This window comes from Balaenoptera physalus, assembly GCF_965194825.1.
Source record: "Balaenoptera physalus genome assembly, chromosome: 20".
Lineage (NCBI taxonomy): Eukaryota > Metazoa > Chordata > Mammalia > Artiodactyla > Balaenopteridae > Balaenoptera > Balaenoptera physalus.
The window spans coordinates 51,182,560-51,203,576 of NC_138901.1; the positions used below are offsets into that span (position 1 = coordinate 51,182,560).

Sequence of the window (21,017 nt, forward strand, 5' to 3'; positions counted from 1 at the left end):
AACAAGGTGGCCTTCAGCACTGGAAGATAAGAACTTGATGAGACTTCTTTCATACGTCTTACAGTTCAGTGTAGTTTTATTTGTAATCTCATGGAAGGGAAGGTCACATCTTTTCAGAATTGGGTCCTTCCCTAGCCCACAGATATCTCAAGGGGTGAGTAGGGCAGACCCTATGCCAGGGGGGACTCAACTGGAGCCCAGCAGCTTTGTTTCCAAGTAGAGACCAGGGCGGAGGCAGAGGGACAGGGGACACAGGACACAGGAGGGTGAGCAGCAGAGCCCAGGGGCTGGTGTTCTTGTCCTGGCCACCTTCTGAGAAGCCAAAGTTGGGGAGTTCCTTCCTGGCCCTCGAGTGACCTGATAGAGAGGAAGAATCAGCAGTGGGGGCACCCCCCTGGGCAGAGGGCCTCCCCCAACACTGCTCAGGACAATTGCAGACCAACTGGGGGGTCCCACCCCCAGGTGGCCACCCCGGGCTGAGGAGCCACAGGCTGCTGGGGCCTGAGTTAACTCTGGGGCCCGGGCTCCCCCTGGTCCGGGGGCGCCACCCCAGAAGGGAAGGCAGGGCTGCGGGAGAAAGGGCAGTGGCCCTCCCACTACAACTGGAGGAGCAAGCTCCCCACTCCAGGCCTCTCTGTCCTCATGCTGCAGGGGGGCCCCCCAGGGCTGTGAAGGCCACGCGACCAGGGGAAGGGGCCCAACTCGGGGGCTCAGTGACCGTGCGTCTCTAGACTCCTGGGACCTCGAGTCGGCAGTACCTGGCTGCTGAATCCTAGGGACCGCCCATAGGATAGATTCCCTCGTAGGGCAGAGTTTCATAGAGCACCTTATAGAGAAGGTCCTAAAAACCAGGCTGAGAGAGATGTGGTGTTACGCCCTGGAGCCGGACCCTCAGAAAGGGTCAGTAACCCCCTGGGCTCCACAGAGCTTATGTAAGTGGTGGAGCTGGGATTTGAACCCAGGGCTGTCTGACCTCAAAGCCTGGGCCGGTTTGTGGGGGACATCAAAGGGAATCGGCTACGGAAGTCAGGGTCTGGAGGGGGCAAGGCAGGTAAGGAGTCTAAGAACCAAGATCTCTGGAAGCACTGAGGAAGGAGGGGAGGCAACCCCCAGGCGTCCTCCAGGAGAGGTGCCTTCCCGGCAGGGGCCAGCCTGAGCGAAGGCAAGGAGGCTGAGGGAGAGAATCTAGGTCCAAGGCAGGCTTCCCAGCCGCCCAGACCACGCCTCCTGCAGACACCCTCCCCCCGCCACACACCTGGGCACGCACCTGGGAGGCAGGATCCTCCTGTTGTAGTTTCCTAGGGCTGCGCTAACAAATGACCGCCAACTGGGTGGGTTATGACACCACAAGTCTCATACCTTCCAGTTCTGCAGGGTGCGAGTCCGACATAGGTCCCACTGCGCTACAATCACGTGTCAGCAGGGCTGCGTTCCATTCTGGAGGCTCGAGGGGAGAAGCTATTTCCCATTCCTTTCCAGCTTCTAGAGGCACCCCCTTTGCTTGGCTCGTGGCCCCTTCCTCCATCTTCAAAGCCAGTGTCGCCTCTCTGACTTTCTCCCCTTGTCACGCTCCTTCGGACTCGTCTCTCGCCTCCCTCTTCTACTTTTAAGGGCCCTGTGATGACGTGGGATGTGGCCCACCCACATCATCCAGATAAATCCCCTGTATTGGAAGTGCAGTGTCTTAACCACTGGATCGCCAGGGAAGTCCCCAATCGGCCTGTTTTAAAGTCAGCTGATTAACAACAGCGTTAATCCCCCTTTGCCAGGGGAGAGCGCTTATGCACGGGATCTGGGGGATTGGGATGTGTTTGGCGCCATTACATTGCCCATCACCCTCTGACACTCAGAGGATCATTTTTGCTCTCTCCAGGCAAATAAGCTCAGAACGAAAACTCTCCGAAACACTCTGAACCCCACATGGAACGAGACCCTCACTTACTACGGGATCACAGATGAAGACATGATCCGAAAGACCCTGCGGTGGGTGAGACCCCAGGCCGCCGGCTCCCCCACCCCACCCAGCCTTGTCCACAGGGCAGGCCCTCCCCACACCCCCCGGCCCACCGCCTGCAAATCCGCACTGACTTTGGAAGCAAATTGAGAGGCCCCTTGCCCTCCAGGATCTCGGTGTGTGATGAGGACAAATTCCGCCACAACGAGTTCATCGGGGAGACGCGGGTGCCCCTCAAGAAGCTGAAGCCCAACCACACCAAGACGTTCAGCATCTGCCTGGAGAAGCAGCTGCCGGTGAGTGGGCCACAACCTCCAGTTGTGGGCTCTGCAGCCGTCCAAGGCCCACCCTGCCGTGAGCGCAGGCCCAGGAGCATTTATTGAGCACCTACTATGTGCCTGGCACAATTGCAGGTGCCGGGGAGACAGATAAATCTCCCTGCCCTCGTGAAGTTTGGGCAGGAGACAGACCAAAAATGAAATGAATCACCGGAACAGATAGTCTGTTCAGCAGGGATAAGGGCCGAGAAAGAAGGCAGGAGAGGAGTCGGAACAGATAGTCTGTTCAGCAGGGATAAGGGCCGAGAAAGAAGGCAGGAGAGGGGTCGGAACAGATAGTCTGTTCAGCAGGGATAAGGGCCGAGAAAGAAGGCAGGAGAGGGGTCGGAACAGATAGTCTGTTCAGCAGGGATAAGGGCCGAGAAAGAAGGCAGGAGAGGGGTCGGAACAGATAGTCTGTGCAGCAGGGATAAGGGCCGAGAAAGAAGGCAGGAGAGGGGTCGGAACAGATAGTCTGTGCAGCAGGGATAAGGGCCGAGAAAGAAGGCAGGAGAGGGGTCGGAACAGATAGTCTGTGCAGCAGGGATAAGGGCCGAGAAAGAAGGCAGGAGAGGGGTCGGAACAGATAGTCTGTTCAGCAGGGATAAGGGCCGAGAAAGAAGGCAGGAGAGGGGTCGGAACAGACAGTCTGTTCAGCAGGGATAAGGGCCGAGAAAGAAGGCAGGAGAGGGGTCGGAACAGACAGTCTGTTCAGCAGGGATAAGGGCCGAGAAAGAAGGCAGGAGAGGGGTCGGAACAGACAGTCTGTTCAGCAGGGATAAGGGCCGAGAAAGAAGGCAGGAGAGGGGTCGGAACAGACAGTCTGTTCAGCAGGGATAAGGGCCGAGAAAGAAGGCAGGAGAGGGGTCGGAACAGACAGTCTGTTCAGCAGGGATAAGGGCCGAGAAAGAAGGCAGGAGAGGGGTCGGAACAGACAGTCTGTGCAGCAGGGATAAGGGCCGAGAAAGAAGGCAGGAGAGGGGTCGGAACAGACAGTCTGTGCAGCAGGGATAAGGGCCGAGAAAGAAAGCAGGAGAGGGGTCGGAACAGACAGTCTGTTCAGCAGGGATAAGGGCCGAGAAAGAAGGCAGGAGAGGGGTCGGAACAGACAGTCTGTTCAGCAGGGATAAGGGCCGAGAAAGAAGGCAGGAGAGGGGTCGGAACAGACAGTCTGTTCAGCAGGGATAAGGGCCGAGAAAGAAGGCAGGAGAGGGGTCGGAACAGACAGTCTGTTCAGCAGGGATAAGGGCCGAGAAAGAAGGCAGGAGAGGGGTCGGAACAGACAGTCTGTTCATCAGGGATAAGGGCCGAGAAAGAAGGCAGGAGAGGGGTCGGAACAGACAGTCTGTGCAGCAGGGATAAGGGCCGAGAAAGAAGGCAGGAGAGGGGTCGGAACAGACAGTCTGTGCAGCAGGGATAAGGGCCGAGAAAGAAGGCAGGAGAGGGGTCGGAACAGACAGTCTGTGCAGCAGGGATAAGGGCCGAGAAAGAAGGCAGGAGAGGGGTCGGAACAGACAGTCTGTGCAGCAGGGATAAGGGCCGAGAAAGAAGGCAGGAGAGGGGTCGGAACAGACAGTCTGTGCAGCAGGGATAAGGGCCGAGAAAGAAAGCAGGAGAGGAGTCGGAACAGACAGTCTGTGCAGCAGGGATAAGGGCCGAGAAAGAAGGCAGGAGAGGGGTCGGAACAGATAGTCTGTGCAGCAGGGATAAGGGCCGAGAAAGAAAGCAGGAGAGGGGTCGGAACAGACAGTCTGTTCAGCAGGGATAAGGGCCGAGAAAGAAGGCAGGAGAGGGGTCGGAACAGACAGTCTGTTCAGCAGGGATAAGGGCCGAGAAAGAAGGCAGGAGAGGGGTCGGAACAGACAGTCTGTTCAGCAGGGATAAGGGCCGAGAAAGAAGGCAGGAGAGGGGTCGGAACAGACAGTCTGTTCAGCAGGGATAAGGGCCGAGAAAGAAGGCAGGAGAGGGGTCGGAACAGACAGTCTGTGCAGCAGGGATAAGGGCCGAGAAAGAAGGCAGGAGAGGGGTCGGAACAGACAGTCTGTGCAGCAGGGATAAGGGCCGAGAAAGAAGGCAGGAGAGGGGTCGGAACAGACAGTCTGTGCAGCAGGGATAAGGGCCGAGAAAGAAGGCAGGAGAGGGGTCGGAACAGACAGTCTGTGCAGCAGGGATAAGGGCCGAGAAAGAAGGCAGGAGAGGGGTCGGAACAGACAGTCTGTGCAGCAGGGATAAGGGCCGAGAAAGAAGGCAGGAGAGGGGTCGGAACAGACAGTCTGTGCAGCAGGGATAAGGGCCGAGAAAGAAGGCAGGAGAGGGGTCGGAACAGACAGTCTGTGCAGCAGGGATAAGGGCCGAGAAAGAAGGCAGGAGAGGGGTCGGAACAGACAGTCTGTGCAGCAGGGATAAGGGCCGAGAAAGAAGGCAGGAGAGGGGTCGGAACAGACAGTCTGTGCAGCAGGGATAAGGGCCGAGAAAGAAGGCAGGAGAGGGGTCGGAACAGACAGTCTGTGCAGCAGGGATAAGGGCCGAGAAAGAAGGCAGGAGAGGGGTCGGAACAGACAGTCTGTGCAGCAGGGATAAGGGCCGAGAAAGAAGGCAGGAGAGGGGTCGGAACAGACAGTCTGTGCAGCAGGGATAAGGGCCGAGAAAGAAGGCAGGAGAGGGGTCGGAACAGACAGTCTGTGCAGCAGGGATAAGGGCCGAGAAAGAAGGCAGGAGAGGGGTCGGAACAGACAGTCTGTGCAGCAGGGATAAGGGCCGAGAAAGAAGGCAGGAGAGGGGTCGGAACAGACAGTCTGTGCAGCAGGGATAAGGGCCGAGAAAGAAGGCAGGAGAGGGGTCAGTGGGTTAGACAGGTGCTCTGGGAGGGGTCACCTGGCGGGCAGGGAATATTCCAGGCAGAGGGAACAGCAGGTGCAAAGCCCTGTATGGAAAAGCGCCCAGCCTGTGGGAGGCACAGGCAAGAGGTCAAGTGAGAGGGGCGGAGAGAGCGAGAGGAAGGGGTCCTGGGAACTGAGAGCAGAGGTTGGGGGGTTGGGGAGGCTGGGAGGACTCTGGCCTTATCCCTGAGTGAGATGGGCCACAGGAGGGTGCTAGGCAGGGGCCAAGGCATCTGAGGGCATTTTAACAGGCTCCTCAGAATGGGAGGGAGTGGAGGGCCAGGGCGGGGAGACCAGCGGGGTGGAGGGAGGAGCAGGACGCAGGCCTAGGCCACACCCCACCTGCCTCCTAGCTCCCCCTGGGGTTGGGAATGTGCCTAAGAAGCTCCAAGAAGCACCTTCCAGGGGGCCAGGGCCAGGGTGACCCCTCACCACCCACCAGGCTCCATTTGGCCTGGGCCCGTGGCTGCAGGAGAGGTGGGAGCAGGCAAGGACAGCTGAGTGACCGCCCACCTGCCCCACAGGTGGACAAGACAGAAGACAAGTCCCTGGAGGAGCGGGGCCGCATCCTCATCTCCCTCAAGTACAGTTCGCAGAAGCAGGGCCTGCTGGTTGGCATCGTGCGCTGCGCACACCTGGCTGCCATGGACGCCAACGGCTACTCGGACCCCTACGTGAAAACGTGAGTGTGCAGCCCAGGCCAGCCGCCTCCTTCCCCACTTTCTCACCTCCAGGGACTGGGAGGTCCATGCATCGAGATCAGTAGTCCGTGTGGCAAGTAGTTGTGTGAAGCACAGGGGGTGCTGTGCCCACGAGGTCATACTCCTCTGTGCTCCTTGGGCAACTCTGTGGGTTGAGTCTGGCCAAACCCATTTCTCAGATGAGGAAACTGACGTCCATAGAAGTTGAGTGGCAGCCCAGTCACACAGATAGAGAGCAGTTATCTCCTGGTGTTTGGTTCAGGTCTCTCTGTGGTCATGGGGCCCAGGAAGGGCTGTGAGCAGGTTGGAGGAGGGGACAGGAGGCCGGGAGATCCAGTGAAGGGACTCCATCAGGACTTAGGGCTGGGCACATGTGGGCAGTGCTCTACGGTACTACAGACACAGATAGGGAGGGGTCCACCCAGCCTTGCCAGGTGGGGCTTCTGGTAGCACTGGGGAGAGACTTAACTCAGGGGCCCCAGAGCCGTGAACCTGGGTCAGGACAGGCTGTGATCCTAGCTCAGGCAGGAGCTGGTGGCCGTTTGGAGAGGGATAAAACCTGTTTTGTGGTGACCACCATCTGTGCTTTGGTGCGCTCCACAGACAAAAGATGGACGTAGTGAGGTTGTCTTGAAGGGTAGGACTTGGGGAGGAATTTGGCTCAGCAGAAAGGAGGTGTTTCTGCTCAGGGAAAGGGACAGAGAATTTAAGATAGTTAAGAAGCAGGGATGGTTCTGGCCTCAGGGGACAGTAAGGAGGCCCAGGTGACAGAGGCCATCACAAGGACTACTGGTTTTCTGCTTAAAAAACAATGTTGGGCCCCAACTTCATCCATTAGCAAGACAGTGATTTCCAGTGGATCAGAGACCACTGGGAACGGAAATGCTGTAATAGCTCAGGAAACAGACTCCTAAAAACAGTGGCGGGAAAGTAAGTGATACTCAGTAACCTAGGAAGACGCGTACGCCCTGTAGCCGCATCATTTCCCTTCCAGGCCTGTGCCCTAGAGACCCAGGCCCTGGCGTACAGCTGCTTTTGCAGCATTGCTTGTGATAGCGATAAGATGGAGACAGCCTAGTGTTCATCAGATTAATAAGATGTGGCATCTGCGTACAGTGGAGTACTATGCAATTGAAGTGAATAAGTGAGGACCAGGTGAATGAACGTGGACACAGCTATGCTGAGCCCAAAGCAAACTGTAGTGGGGGGCACCAGTGTGATACTGTAGTGATTGTCTCTGGGGAGGGAGGACAGTGCCTCCACCTGTAACTGTGATGCTAGAGGTTTTTTTTTTTTAATTTTTATTTTATTTATTTTTGGCTGCGTTGGGTCTTCGTTGCTGCGCGCTGGGCTTTCTCTAGTTGCGGTGAGCGGGGGCTACTCTTTGTTGCAGTGCGTGGGCTTCTCATTGCGGTGGCTTCTCGTCGCGGAGCACGGGTTCTAGGCACACAGGCTCAGTAGTTGTGGCGCACAGGCTTAGTTGCTCCGCGGCATGTGGTATCTTCCTAGACCAGGGCTCGAAGCCGTGTCCCCTGCATTGGCAGGCGGATTCTTAAGCACTGAGCCACCAGGGAAGGCTGGTGTGAAATTTCTAAATCGGGCTCAGTTCCCACCTGCCAAGTTGATAGGAATTCCAGGGTCTCATGCTGGGTTATCCAGAAAATAGGATCTCACCTGGTACAACAGAGGGTCCAGCCACCTCCCACAGCCAGGGAGAGGTAGCCCTGGCAGGGCCTGTCCACTGTGCCTGGGGCTCCCCCTGCCACAGGTGTGGTAGTTGCTGGGCCCACCCTCCAGCCATGGGCGGGGTCAACGTGGCCTTACAGGCAGCTCTGTGGGTGGCCCCCTGTATCAGAGGGAGGCCCCCAGCAGCCTAGAAACCCCTACATCTGATTGAAATTCCCTGGGTGAGTTGCAGGGGCTGCTGCTCAGGGCTCCTCAGGGCTCCCTATCTCTGAAAGGCCCCTTCATGGACCGTGGGCCTTCTCTTTGCTAAAAGTAGGGGAAATAAAGGCACAGGTGAGATTCTGAGCGGAGCATCTGGGGCCCCGAGAAGAGCACTACATGGAAGTGCCAGGTGGAGGATGCCGAGGGGCAAAGCTAGATGGGCCAAGACCTTTTGTCGGCACCCTTATTTTTATAAACTTCACCCCAGATGACAGCTACCTCAGTTTCCCTAGGCTGGAAGCTGACCCCAAGTCCAGTTCTTCAGGGTCTGATGATGGTTAACAAACAATCGTCATTAACACGTACTGAGTAATTGCCGGGTGCCAGGGCTGTGCTAGGCCTCTTTGAAGCCCCCCAGCAGCCCCGTGCGGTACTTGTTACCATCTCCATCTCACACCCAGGGGCACTGAGAAAGCTCAAAGCAACTTGCTGTGCTGCCCTGGGCAACCCCTTCCTTCTCCAGCCCTCTGCTGTCTGTCTGCTAGGGGCCTCAGGTGAGCAGCAGTCGCTGTGCAGAAGGCACCAGCGGTGGCACTGGTAGGGAGGCTGCATGAGCCCTGGTGGCCAAGGCAGGAGGGGGTGCTGATAGCGAGGGTGAGCAGCCATGCGCGGGCCCCTGGAGCGTGGCCAGGGTGCACTTCTCGCCCACACAGGCCACACTTCCTCGGGAAGCTCCCCTACAGTGGTGAGGTGAGGCGAGAAGGGACTCCAGGCAGGGAGACAGCATAGACAGAGGCCTGGGGGCAGGACAGGCGATGACCCCTAGCTGGGGCCTTGTGAGGCTCACTAGATGGACACTGGCCGTGCAGCGCTGAGGGAGCCTGGGACAGCTTCCCTTCAGGGCCTTCCGGAGGCAGGGCTGGGAGACACTCCCACTGTGCAGGACCGCCCCCATCCCTCCTCCTCGCCCCCAAAGTAAAACAGGCAAAGACGAGTCAAGAAGTGCATGGAAGCTTGTAAGGAATGCAGAAATTCACCATCTCTGGGTGAGGGTTTAAGGGAACCCCCCAACCTGTTTAAAAAGTCATCTTTACTGAGGTATAATTTACATCCAGTAGGTTTCTCCCCTTTTGAAGTGTGACTGACTGACGTATACAATCTTGTCACCACCACCACAGTTAAGACCCAGATACCATCACCCCAGAAAGGTCCCCTGGCCCCAGTCAACCACTGATTTGTTTTCTGTCGCGACAGTTTTGCCTTTTCCAGACTTTCTTATAAAGGCAACTCCTACATAACCTAATGCTCTGGGGAGCCAGCCGCGTGGTGCCTGAGCCCGGAGTTCAGTCTGTAGGTCTGCATTGCCAAGTAGTCGTCCGTCAGGTCACTTCCTGTTGAAGTGCATGGGGGCTGTCCCCAATTTCTGACGGCTGTATAAAGCTGCTAAAGAACAGGTTTTTGTGCAGACCTGTGTATTCATTTCTCTCTCCACCCCCAACTTCTGTTAATACATATTTTCTAGTGTTTCTATAATGAACCAGTATTTCTTATGTAATAACAATCACAACTTTTTTAAAAAGTGCACAGAAAAGCAATAATGAGGTGCCACTTTCTATGTTCACTGATCCCACCCAGTGCCAGGCATCAAGTTGGGTACCGGAAGCTGGTGGTGGGTGAGACAGATGTGGTCTTGTCAGCAGGAACAGGGCAATTGTCACCAGTGTCCATGCAGGGACAGGGTAAGAAGCTTTGCAAAGGAGAGGGCCTGGCTTCTGAGCACCAGCCCTGTGCCGAGCAGCTGTGTGACCTTGGGTGAGTCCCTCCACCTTTCTGAGCCCCAGATGAAGACTGCTGTTCTGCATCAAAGTCTAAGGAGCTGATGCCCGTGGAGGGAGCTGGCCCGCAAGCAGGGCTTCCCTCTTTCCCTGCAGGAAGCACTGCTGTCACTGCCCAAAAGACCTTTTTTCCTTCCTCAAAGCTCCAGTGAGGTAGCAGCAATGGTTGTACAACTCAGGGACTATGCTAAAAACCGCTGCGTTATACACTTGAGAAAGATGAATTTTATAGCGTGTGAATTCTATCTCCATAATCTGCTATTACAAAAAGAAGAGCTCTAGCAAGGGACCAACTTTGCTAAAAATGTTTTTCTGGTGGGAAATGTGAGCTGTGAAAATTAGACTTCCAGAAATAAAGAAAATCCTCTTTCCTAGGGGACGGAGGGGCTCTGTGACATCAGGAATGGGCTGTGAACAGAGGTCCAGGTGATGAAGGACCCACTTGCTTCTCCCACTGCACTGACTGCTCACCTTTGTCACAGAGTAGTGCTGGGGACACCGATGGTTAGGATGAACGGGAGGCCTGGGAATCTCTCTCTTCCAAGCCCTGCTGGCTCCACGTGTACTCAGAGTGTCTTCTCTCTTACCCTCTGCCTATTGATTGATTATAATTCCAGATACCTGAAGCCAGATGTGGACAAGAAATCCAAACATAAGACAGCAGTAAAGAAGAAAACCCTAAACCCAGAGTTCAACGAGGTACGAGAGGCTGGTGAAGCCATGAGCCACTCAATCTCCCTCAGGACAGGGGACCCCGGAGGGACTGGGTTTTTCAAGGGTCACTGTGGGAGCTGGAGGGTGGGGAGGGACTGACAGGAGAGGCCCCAGCCGTGGGATAGGAGGACTGGTGGGAGAAGTGAGGCCAGGCTGAACCAGGCCAAGGTGGTGCAGATAGAAGTGAGGAGCGGCCTGGAAAACTCTTCAGAGGATTGAACTGATGGGACTGTAGCCATGTTGGATGTGGAGGGGGTGGTGTGAGGATGTGAGCAGCCCCAGGAAGGTGGGCGCAGATAGATACCCAGGTCCTCAGCCCAGGCGGTGGGTGCAGCCGGAGAGGAGCTCCGAGGAACGAGATGAGGGAGAAGAGCCTCTGACAGAGCCTGAGTGACTCGGGTGCAGGCAGAGAAGGCCGAGGAGGTGCTGCCAGGGAGCGAGGGGGACACCAGATGTTGAAGGATCCTGGAAGCTGGTGGGAGAGAGGGTTCCACAAAGGAGGGCGTGGTCAGCAGAATCAGACCCAAGAGAGGTCAAGCACGCCAAGGCTGCCAAGTGTGCGTTGACTTACAATAAGGAGACTCTTGAGGATCCTGAGAAAAGCAGCTTCAGTGACAAAGGGGCAGGTGGGTCAGAGGGAAGGGGACCCTGAGGATCTCAGCTGGGCTCTAAGAGGGAAGTGGGTGAGATGGGTGAGAATCCATTATCACCCACTGCTGTGCACTGGCCACCCTCCTGGCCACCGGCTGACTTGTCATTGGTCCTGACACTCCCCTTCTGGCCACCAGGAATTCTGTTATGAGATTAAGCACGGGGACCTGGCCAAGAAGACCCTGGAGATCACCGTTTGGGATTATGACATTGGAAAATCCAACGATTTCATCGGTGAGAGGACACGATGGGAATGCTCTTTAGCAACATGCCCATCCTGGGTTCAGCAAAGGGCAGGGGCCCTGAATCAGGCCACAGTCCCGCCTTCCTGGCCTGTGGGGAAAGTTGGGGCCATAGACATGATCCAGCCTGACCCCATGTGACAGAGAAAGAGGCCCAGAGAGGGAAAGAGGCCTGGCCGAGTCACACAGCAGTCTGTGGTGGAGCAGGGGTAAGAGGTGATGATGGTCAGCCCCTCAGGCTGGACTCTGAGCCCTTGTGGCCCCAAATTTCTGGTGGGCTTGGTGGCTGTGCACAGTGGAGCTGCCCTGGCACCAACACATGCCACTGTGCTGCCCCCCAGTACTGCTCTGGTCCTGGGTAAAGGAAGAGCAGGATCCCTGGGCCCTGACTGGGGGAGTGGGGGGGGGGCACTCCAAGAGTGTGGCAGTCAGACCACAGTCCACCCTCAGAGCGGGTGGGCAGGGAAGAGAGTCTGGCCTTGGAGCACAAAGTCTGGGAGGGGTGCCAGGGGGTACTGGTTCCAGAGAAACCCTGAGAGTCAGAGGTCACCGTGTCCCGGCTGCCTCTCGGCTCCCCTCTGCAGGCGGCGTGGTTCTGGGCATCAATGCCAAGGGCGAGCGCCTGAAGCACTGGTTTGATTGCCTGAAGAACAAGGACAAGCGGATCGAGCGCTGGCACACGCTCACCAACGAGCTCCCGGGGGCCGTGCTCAGCGACTGACCCACCCCCACCTGCCCGCTGCACCTACCCCTGCCCGGCCCAGCACAGGCCTGGCCCTGGGCTTCCTCAGCTGCCACTAAGGGCCTCGCCCCCATGTTTGGGGAGATCCAGGATGCCTGCTTGGACACAGAGCCACTGCAGCCCCCACTTAGAGGCCATGGAAGGCCCAGCCCCACCGAGGGACAGCGGGGGCAGAGAGCTGGGCCTGCTTTCGGCCCTCTGGGGCCTGAGAAGGCCAGAGGTGGCAGAAGAGGACCCTGGCCTCAGCACCCACCCGGAGGAAGTAGATGGGGCAGTCCAGAAGACAAGGATCCTACTAGAGGTCAGCAGTGAGTTGCAGGGGACCCCAGGCTGAGAGAGCAGGGGTGCCATCAGGGAGAGGGGCAGTAAGAGAAGGAGAATTTGGGCAGGGGCAAGACAGGACTCTGAAGAAAGTTCATTCCCAAAAGGAGGTTCTGACTATATCTGTTCATCTCTGGGTGGAAAAAAGTTGACCTGAGAGTCAGGAGTCTGGTAAAGATCCTGGAGCTCCCAGTGAACGTGGGCACAGACCAAGCGCTTCACTCAATGATTCCACAGGCCCCTGGGGATGAATGAGACCCAGGGCCTGCCCTCAGGGAGGTCCCCATCTAGTCAGGGAGCTGGAAACAAACCATTACAATGGGAGTGTGAGGAATGCCAAGGCCAGCCTGACCCACCTGCACATTCTGTGGATTCTGCTGACTCGGCTGGGAGAGCAGGGAGGGCTTCCTGGAGGAAGTGATGCTTTAGCAAGGCCTTGAACGGTGAGTGGAGTTTCTAGGCAGACAAAGGGGGAAGAGCAGTGTAAGCAGTGGGAACCATATACAAGGCCTGGAGGGGAAAGGTGATGTGGGCCAGGGGCACTGTCTGGGACCCAGGGTCTCTCTGGGAGAGGGAGCAGTGTTTGTTTGTTAGGGGCAACAGCACCCAGTCCTGCTCCCACCCCACCCCTAGCTGCCAGGTCAACTGGGCTTGTAGACATAGGGGGAGTGGCTTAAACTGATGTTGGTGCACGGTCAAGTTCAGTTCTCAGAGCCAGCTCTCCTACCTTTGATCTTTCTCCTCCTGAGGAAGCTGGAGGATGGATCCTGCCTCTCGCTCCAAGCTCAAGCATCAGGTCAGTTGCAGTCAAGAAGAGAAAGAGTCTGTTTTTCTTTGCACGAAAAGAACCAAAAAGTCCTCCTTGTCCTTGCCCTCCTCTCCCCTTCCCCCGCCCCCCCCCCGGGCCCTTCTGGGCTCAGCGTTGGGAAGAGGGGAGCCCCAGGCGCTGCCCCTGCACCCTGGCCCTACTGAGAGCCCTTTCAGGAGTCCTCAGCAGCAGTCCAGGGCCTCGTTTCTGGGAAGGGCTGGTTCTGTCTTCCAGGAGCTAAGAAAGAGCCCCCTGCACCCTGGGTGAAGGTCTCCAGCAAGGGGTTGAGGGCATCAGAATCTTGGGCCCAGGCCTGAAGCCCCAAACTTTTCCTGCCGACTAAGGGGCCTTCAGGAACGCTGGATGAACGAATGCAGAACCCAGGAATTTCTGTGTTCAACCCATCACTGCACTGATGGGAAACAAAGCCCAGAGAGGGAAAGTGATCTACCTGAGGCCTTCCAGCCCTACCACAGCTGGGGCAGACCAAGTTCCATGGCCCCTGCCCCACCACCTCCAGCCCAGAGCTCTGGACACCACACCCACACCAACGATTGTACAGGGCTCACAGGGGCACTGGGGCTAGACCTTATGCTGCAGACACAAAGCACATTACCATCTGAGGCCTGGGGTGATGATGTGAATCCCACCAAGTGCCCATCAGCCTTTTTCCATTTTGCAGGGGAAACAGGACTCCAGCCCCCATACAGTACCTGGCAAACTTTGCTGGTCAGGGAGTCTTGGTTTTCCCTAAGAAGGCTTTGTGTGTGGTAAGGGTTTTACAACCACTGTCTTGATGAATCTTCACAGCCCTGTGAGATGGGTTTAATTGCCATCGCCATTTGACAGATGAGGAAGGAGATTCAGAGAGGCTGAGTCTATTTATGAGGAACCTTGTGTCTAGGTGAACTCTGGGTTATCGTCTCAGCTTTGCCTTTAGGGCGGTGGAGGCAGGTTTCTCATTCAGACAGGAGCTTCACGAATTCCCTGTAAACACACGGAAATGCTGAATGGCCAAGTTACAAGTACACCTAGAGCCTCACCTACTACAACTTCCTTAGACACGTGGGGGAACTAAGGCCTAGCAAGCAGAAGGGGCCTACACAGGACCCAGTTGGGATAAGAACCCAGGACACCTGGCACCCAGTCCAAGGCCTTCTACTGCCCTAGACTGTGCAAGAGCAGATTTGGTCCTTAAACATGGTCCCAGCTGACCACAGGGACAGTCAGGCTGGGAGGTGGGGCTCCTGGACAGCTAGCCTGAGTGCAGGATGGGGCACTTGGGCAGAAGACCTCCCAGGGAGAACCTTCACTAGGACCCTGGCACTGTTCTGGACCCCTTACAGGTTGTCTCTCTGTTTGTTAGAGAAAAAGGCGCTTTGAGAAGCTGCAGTGTGAGCTCTCCCTTTGACCCCAACCTGGCATCTTTCCTCTGCTCCCTCAGCCCCACAAAGACGGTGAATTTGACACCAAACAAAAACAAAACAAAAAAAAGTCATTCCAAAGTCAGATGTCAATAACCAGGGGGGGTCACCAGGTGTGTGGCATCCACCGCCACCCCCACCCCCCTGCCTAGTCTCAGCACCCACCACCACCACTAGCCAATCCCCCACGGGCCCGTCTTCCAACCCTGAAGCGGTAACCTCCTGACCTCTAGTGGCGAGAGCGAGGAACTGCATCTCCTGGCCCGAGCATGTCTTCCCTTTGTTCCTTCTCCAACCGAGAGAACCTCCCGATGCATGGACTCTGGCTGTCTTCGACGCAGACTCGTGCACTGCTTACCACCGTTTTGCTATCATGTGACGGCTGCAGAAACAGTCCTGAAACTGCAGCCCCACACACAATTTTTGTACTTTTGTCTGACCTACCCGAAGGTGTCCTTTTTAAGTCTTATTTGTTAATATTTATAATGACATATAATCCAAAGTAAATGGAAACGTTCATTGTGATCATATGGGCTTGGGAGACTCATCTTAATAGATTTGAACGGGTGAGCAGGAAAGAACGAGACCCCGGCAACCAGGGCTTATTCTGCACATTGTCTCATTTACTCTTAACCAAGAATCCATTTGAGGGAGGTGCCCATGTTACAGATGCATAAAATATGTGTGCAGAATCACAGCTGGTTAGTGACAGACCAGGATTCAACTTATGCCTCCCAAGACATTTTATGCCACGTTATTATCTACACATCCAACCAACAGCTGTGGAGTGTAAACTCCAAGGCCAGACACTGGTCTAGGCACCTGGGGCAGATTCATCAGCAAGACAGTTAATAAACAGTAAACATAACGTTAAAAGATGACAAGGAAAAAAAAGGCATAAAGGAATCCTGTGGGCAGGGGAGGCTGGGCTTAAATAGGGAGATGTGGTGGGCCTCCAGAGAAGGTGACTTTTGAGCTTAGGCTTGGAGGAGGTGAAGGGGGTAGTTCTGGGGAGACTTGAAGTGCTCCAAGTGGAGGGAACAGCCAGTGCCCCTAGAGGTAGGGGCAGGCTTGGGGCGACAGGAACTGCCAGGAGAGCGATGTGGGTGGAGCAGGTTGGGGCGAGGAAAGAAGGGTAGATGAGAGCATAGGGAACAGGGGACCGGATCAAGGATGACATTATAAAGTCTGTGGCTTTCACTCTGTGTGAGATGGGAGCAACCCTGGCTTACCTGTGAACAACCTGTGGTCTGCGGTGATCAGGCCCAGTCTGGAGGTCCCTCTGGTGGTGGTGCGCCCGTGGGCCCAGGGTTCGAGGTCAGTATCCCGAGCAGCGGCGGCTGGGTCCTAACAAGAACCAGCCGTAGCATGACTTTGGTCAGTGTTCTGGCCAACCTCCCTGAGCAACCGCCTCTGTGCTGGCCTAATTTTCCAAGCCTCCCGCCCATTCTCTGAAGTACCCAATACCCTTCCAGTGCATTCCTTTTCTGCTTACGTTAACTAGAGTCGGATCCTGTTATTTTCAACAGAGAAACCTGCCTGGTGATCTAGTGCAATCTGATCATCTAGGTCTCGAGCATCACCTCTTTGTGAGGCCTGTCTTGACAACCTCAGTCACTTTCTCCCGCATCAGCCTGCTTTCTTTTCTTCACAGCACTTACCACCAAAATCACCTTGTGTATTTGCTTATTCCTTTCTCCCCTCACTAACCTTCATGAGAGTAAGGGCCACACCTGTCTTGTTTACCACAGTAACCCCAGACCAGGACTGAGCGTAGGGCAGGCCTCGAGTATTTGTTGAATGAATGGATGAAAGCTGCCAATATGGACATTGTCTGAAAGGAGCCAAATCCATGAGTCTGGAGCATGTGGTTATGAAGGTGGCGGGTCCAAGCCCAGGTGACTATGCACAAGACTCCTGTTAGCTCCAAAGACTTCTGGGGTACAGATGAGAAATGACCCCAAGTACCACAGAGTTCCCTGAGTAGAGAAAGGGGGAGAATGAGAGGAGGAAAGGAGAGAGAAAGGAAGAGTGGGAGGGGGATCAAGATGGCAGAGTAAGAGGCTATAGAGCTCACCTCCCCCCCACATCAAAAAATACATCTACATGTAGAACAATTCTCACCAAAAACTACGTGGAAACTGGCAGAAGGACTCCTATACAACCAAGGCTGCAAGAAAGATTCCCCCATAATCCCATCCCAGGTAGGATGGGAAGAAAAGCACCAGGTTGAGACTTGTGCCCCCGGGAGGGAACTAAGAGGAAAAGGGAGATCGTACAGGTGGACACTCACCCTGGGGAGTGAGCAGGTTGAGAGACAGACTGGGCATTCTAGTCCTGGGGTCTTATACAGAGGAGGCAAGACCCTTCGGCTGCCTGGAGAACAGCTGGGACACACAGAAAGGCTGGAGAAGCCTAGACTGCACTGGTGAGGAGTACGCAGTGCTGGCTTGCCACCAAACGGCAGAGAGAGGTCTGCCCTAGCAGCTGCCACCTTGCCACACTCTCTGACCCAAGCTGAGTGAACCCCCTGGCCCCACCCACTCCACACCACAGCTTGGCACTGAATCTAGGGCAGCCACATCCTGGAAAAAGACTCGATCTAGGGACACAGAGGTGACCCATGGGCCTGGGGTATGGTACAGGCTGAGTGATGGCCATTGTTGGTGCTTACTCAGCGCCACAGAAGTAGCCCAGACTTCTGATGACAGTGCAGCCACTTCGACTCCTGCAACCACAATGCCATGATCCCTAAGCAAACGCTCCAGCGCACCCACTCCATGCCACAACCTTACACTAGAGCTGAGACCACCACAATAGGGGAAAAGACAACCTTGATCCGGTTCTGGGCGGGACTGCAGATACCTACACAAGCAGCACACTGGACATGTGTAAGCACACAAACCCTGCTTACTGCAGCACTCCCCTCCTTCGGGGCAAAGGTTCCAGTGTGGGCAGAAGGAAAAACACACACCTGAAGGGAACAGAGCCAGCTCCAGCCCGACCCTCAGGGCTTCCACTCCAGCAGCTTGGGAGCAGATCCCACCCAACAGGGCGACTGCGGCCAGTGAGGAGACAGGAAGTCTCGCCTCACACCCTGCACAGTCTTTGGCTCCTCCAACGCCAGCCGTACCCCCCTATCAAGGTGATAGTTGTCATCACATCCTGAGGAAAGCAGTGGGCTGGCATCCACATCAAATTCAACCCACACACCAAAGATGTTAGGCACAGTCTACACAGTCTACATAGGGATGTTCCCACATAAAAAACACCCCTTCAAGACCATAACAGATAACTGTTGCATCTCAATTCATAGAGACAGAGAAAGTTAAGTAAAATGAAAACGCAGAGGAACTACTCTCTGCTGAAAGAGCAGGAGAAAACCCCTGAAGAAATAAATAATGAAAAAGAGAATCAGTCTATAGACAATGAATTCAAAAAGTTGGTAATAAAAATGCTAACTGAATTAAGACAGTAGAGGTAAGCACAGATCATTCTACCAAGGAACTAGAAATTTAAAAGACCCAATCAAAAATTGATAATTCAATCTCTGAGATAAAAAGCACTCTAGAAGCAATGAATAGCAGACTAAATGACACAGAAGAATGCATAAGTGACCTGGAAGATAAAATAATAGAAATCACCCAATAAGAACAGAAGAAAGAAGAAAGGGGGGGGGGGGGAGGGAGAAAACAACATACAAGATCTATGGGATAATATAAAATGTGCCAATGTTCACATTATAGGGGTTCCAGAAAAAGAAGAAAGGGATCAAAAATGTACTAGAAGAAATTATGGCTGGAAACTTCCCAAACCTAAAGAAGGAAACATATCCAATTTCAGGAAGCAGAGAGAGTCCCAAACAAGATGAGCCCAAACTGGCCCACAACAAGACATATCATAATTAAAATGGCAAAATTAAAGGTAAAGAGAGAATTCTAAAGGCAGCAGGAGAAAAACAGAGAGTCATATACAAGGGAATCCCCACAAGGCTATCAGCTCATTTCTCTGGAGAAACTCTGCAGGGCAGAAGGAAGTGGCATAATACATTCAAAGCCCTAAAAAAGAAACTCCTGCAACCTAGGATACTCTATTCAGCAAGATTATCATTTAGAAAAGAAGGAAAGAATTTCTCCAACAAGCAGAAACAAAGAATTCAGCAATACTAAACCTACCCTAAAAGAAACGTTGAAGGGTCTACTCTAAATGGAAAAGAAGAATCTATAGGAGAGGGAAAATCCCAATAGGCAAGGCAAATATATAGTAAGGATTAAAGATCACTTAAATAAGCCAGTACTTAGATTTTTTTTAAATTTTAAGAAGCAACTACAATAAACAGTAAAGGGATAAGCACAAAGATGTAAAATGATATCAAAAACTCAAAATGTGGGGGAGGGGAGCAAAAAATGTAGATCTTTTAGAATGTTTGAACTTACATGATTATCAGTTTAAAGCAATTAGATATAATTACAGGTCAATATATATGAACCCCATGGTAACCACAAATCAAAAACCTACAATAAGGGGCTTCCCTGGTGGTGCAGTGGTTAAGAATCTGCCTGTCAATGCAGGGGACACGGGTTCAAGCCCTGGTCTGGGAAGATCCCACATGCCATGGAGCAACTAAGCCCATGCACCACAACTACTGAGCCTGCACTCTAGAGCCCGCAAGCCACAACTACTGAAGCCCGTGCACCTAGAGCATGTGCTCCGCACAAGAGAAGCCACTGCGATGAGAAGCCCACGCACCACAATGAAGAGTAGCCCCCACTCGCCGCAACTGAGAGAAAGCCTGCGCGTAGCAACAAAGACCCAACGCAGCCAAAAATAAGAATAAATAAATAAATAAATAATTTTTAAAAAAGAAAAAAAATCTGCCTTCCAGTGCAGGGGACGCTGGTTCTATCCCTGGTCAGGGAACTAAGATCTCACATGCCACAGGGCAACTAAGCCCACACGCCACAACTACTGAGCCCACGTGCTCTGGAGCCCACGTGCCACAACTAGAGAAGCCCACGTGCAGCAACAAAAGATCCTGCATGCCGCAGTGAAGATCCCACGTGCCACAACTAAGACCCAATGCAGCCAAAAAAAAAAAAAAAAAAGACAAAGTGCGGGGATGGAAAAAGAAATTTCATGCAAATAGAAACAACAAAAAAGCAGAGGTAGCAACACTCATATCAGACAAAATAGACTTTAAAACAAAGGCTAGGGACTTCCCTGGTGGCGCAGTGGTTGGGAATCCACCTGCCAATGCAGGGGACATGGGTTCGATCCTTGGCCCGGGAAGATCCCACATGCTGCGGGGCGACTTGGCCCACGTGCCACAACTACTGAAGCCTGCACATCTAGAGCCTGTGCTCCGCAACAAGAGAGGCCACTGCAGTGAGGGGCCCACGCACTGCAATGAAGAGTAGCCCCTGCTCTCTGCAACTAGAGAAAGTCCATGAGCAGCAACAAAGACCCAACACAGCCATAAATAAATAAATTAAAAAAAACAAAACAAAACAAAGGCTAGGGACATCCCTGGTGGCTCAGTGGTTAAGAATCCGCCTGCCAATGCAGGAGACATGGGTTCAAGCCCTGGTCCGGGAAGATCCCACATGCTGCGGAGCAACTAAACCCATGCGCCACAACTACTGAGCCTGCGCTCTAGAGCCCAGGAGCCACAACTACTGAGCCCACATGCCACAACTACTGAAGCCCAAGCGCCTAGAGCCCATGCTCCGCAACAAAAGAAGCCACCACAATGAGAAGCACGCGTACCACAACGAAGAGTAGCCCCTGCTCACCACAACTAGAGAAAGCCCCCACGCAGCAACAAAGACCCAATGCAGCCAAAAAAATAAGTAAAATAAATTTTAAAAAATAAAAATAAAAAATTTTTTTTAAAAAGGCTATAACAAAAGACAAAGAAGAGCATTATATAATGAAAAAGGGATGAATACAAGAAGAGGATACTATACTCATTAACATATAGGTACCCAATACAGGAACACCTAAATATATAAAGCAAATACTAACAGACATAAATGGAGAAATTGACAATACAACAATAATAGTAGGAGATTTTAACACCCTACTGACATCAATGGACAGATCATGCAGACAAAAAACAATATCAATAAGGCAACAGAGGTCTTAAATGATACAACAGACCACTCTGAAAAACTGAAAGCATTTCCTCTAAATTCAGGAACAAGACAAGGATGCCCACTCTCACTGCTTCTTCTAACATAGTATTAGAAGTCCTAGCCACAGCAATCAGACAAGAAAAAGAAATAAAAGGTATCAAAGTTGTAAGGAAAGAGGCAAAACTGTCACTATTTGCAGATGACATGATACTCTATATAAGGAACCCTAAAGTCTCCACCTAAAAAAAAAACTATTAGAATTAATAAATGAATTCAGCAAGGTTGCAGGATACAAGAGTAATATACAGAAATCTGTTGCGTTTCTATACACAAATAATGAAACATCAGAAAGTTTTTTAAAAATCTCACTTAAAATCACATCAAAAGGGGCTTCCCTGGTGGCGCAGT

General features: G+C 53.5%; 1 protein-coding gene and 1 long non-coding RNA gene across 3 annotated transcripts in view; one reads left to right on the forward strand and one right to left on the reverse strand.

Moving 5' to 3' along the window:
- The window catches only part of DOC2B (double C2 domain beta), a 50,287-nt gene extending 35,287 nt beyond the window's left edge, over positions 1-15,000 (forward strand). Inside the window, exons 9-15 of one of the 2 annotated variants that reach the window (XR_014257941.1) lie at positions 1,874-1,983; positions 2,124-2,250; positions 5,675-5,832; positions 10,191-10,272; positions 11,076-11,172; positions 11,765-13,039; positions 13,286-15,000. Coding sequence is in view for 1 of the 2 variants with exons in the window: in XM_082443553.1 (XP_082299679.1) it covers positions 1,874-1,983; positions 2,124-2,250; positions 5,675-5,832; positions 10,191-10,272; positions 11,076-11,172; positions 11,765-11,901 (711 nt within the window). In the remaining variant the exon portion in view is untranslated. Of the gene's footprint in view, positions 1-1,873; positions 1,984-2,123; positions 2,251-5,674; positions 5,833-10,190; positions 10,273-11,075; positions 11,173-11,764 lie in introns of both variants that reach the window. The other variant, XM_082443553.1, reaches the window with a different exon arrangement.
- LOC309651168 lies at positions 59-19,902 on the reverse strand. Its single transcript, XR_014257952.1, has 7 exons — positions 15,708-19,902; positions 12,600-14,877; positions 10,592-10,759; positions 10,045-10,194; positions 5,146-5,215; positions 1,360-1,663; positions 59-357 (listed from the first exon to the last, which is right to left on the reverse strand). It is a non-coding gene; the product is annotated as an uncharacterized lncRNA (long non-coding RNA).
- Positions 19,903-21,017: the final 1,115 nt, after the last annotated feature.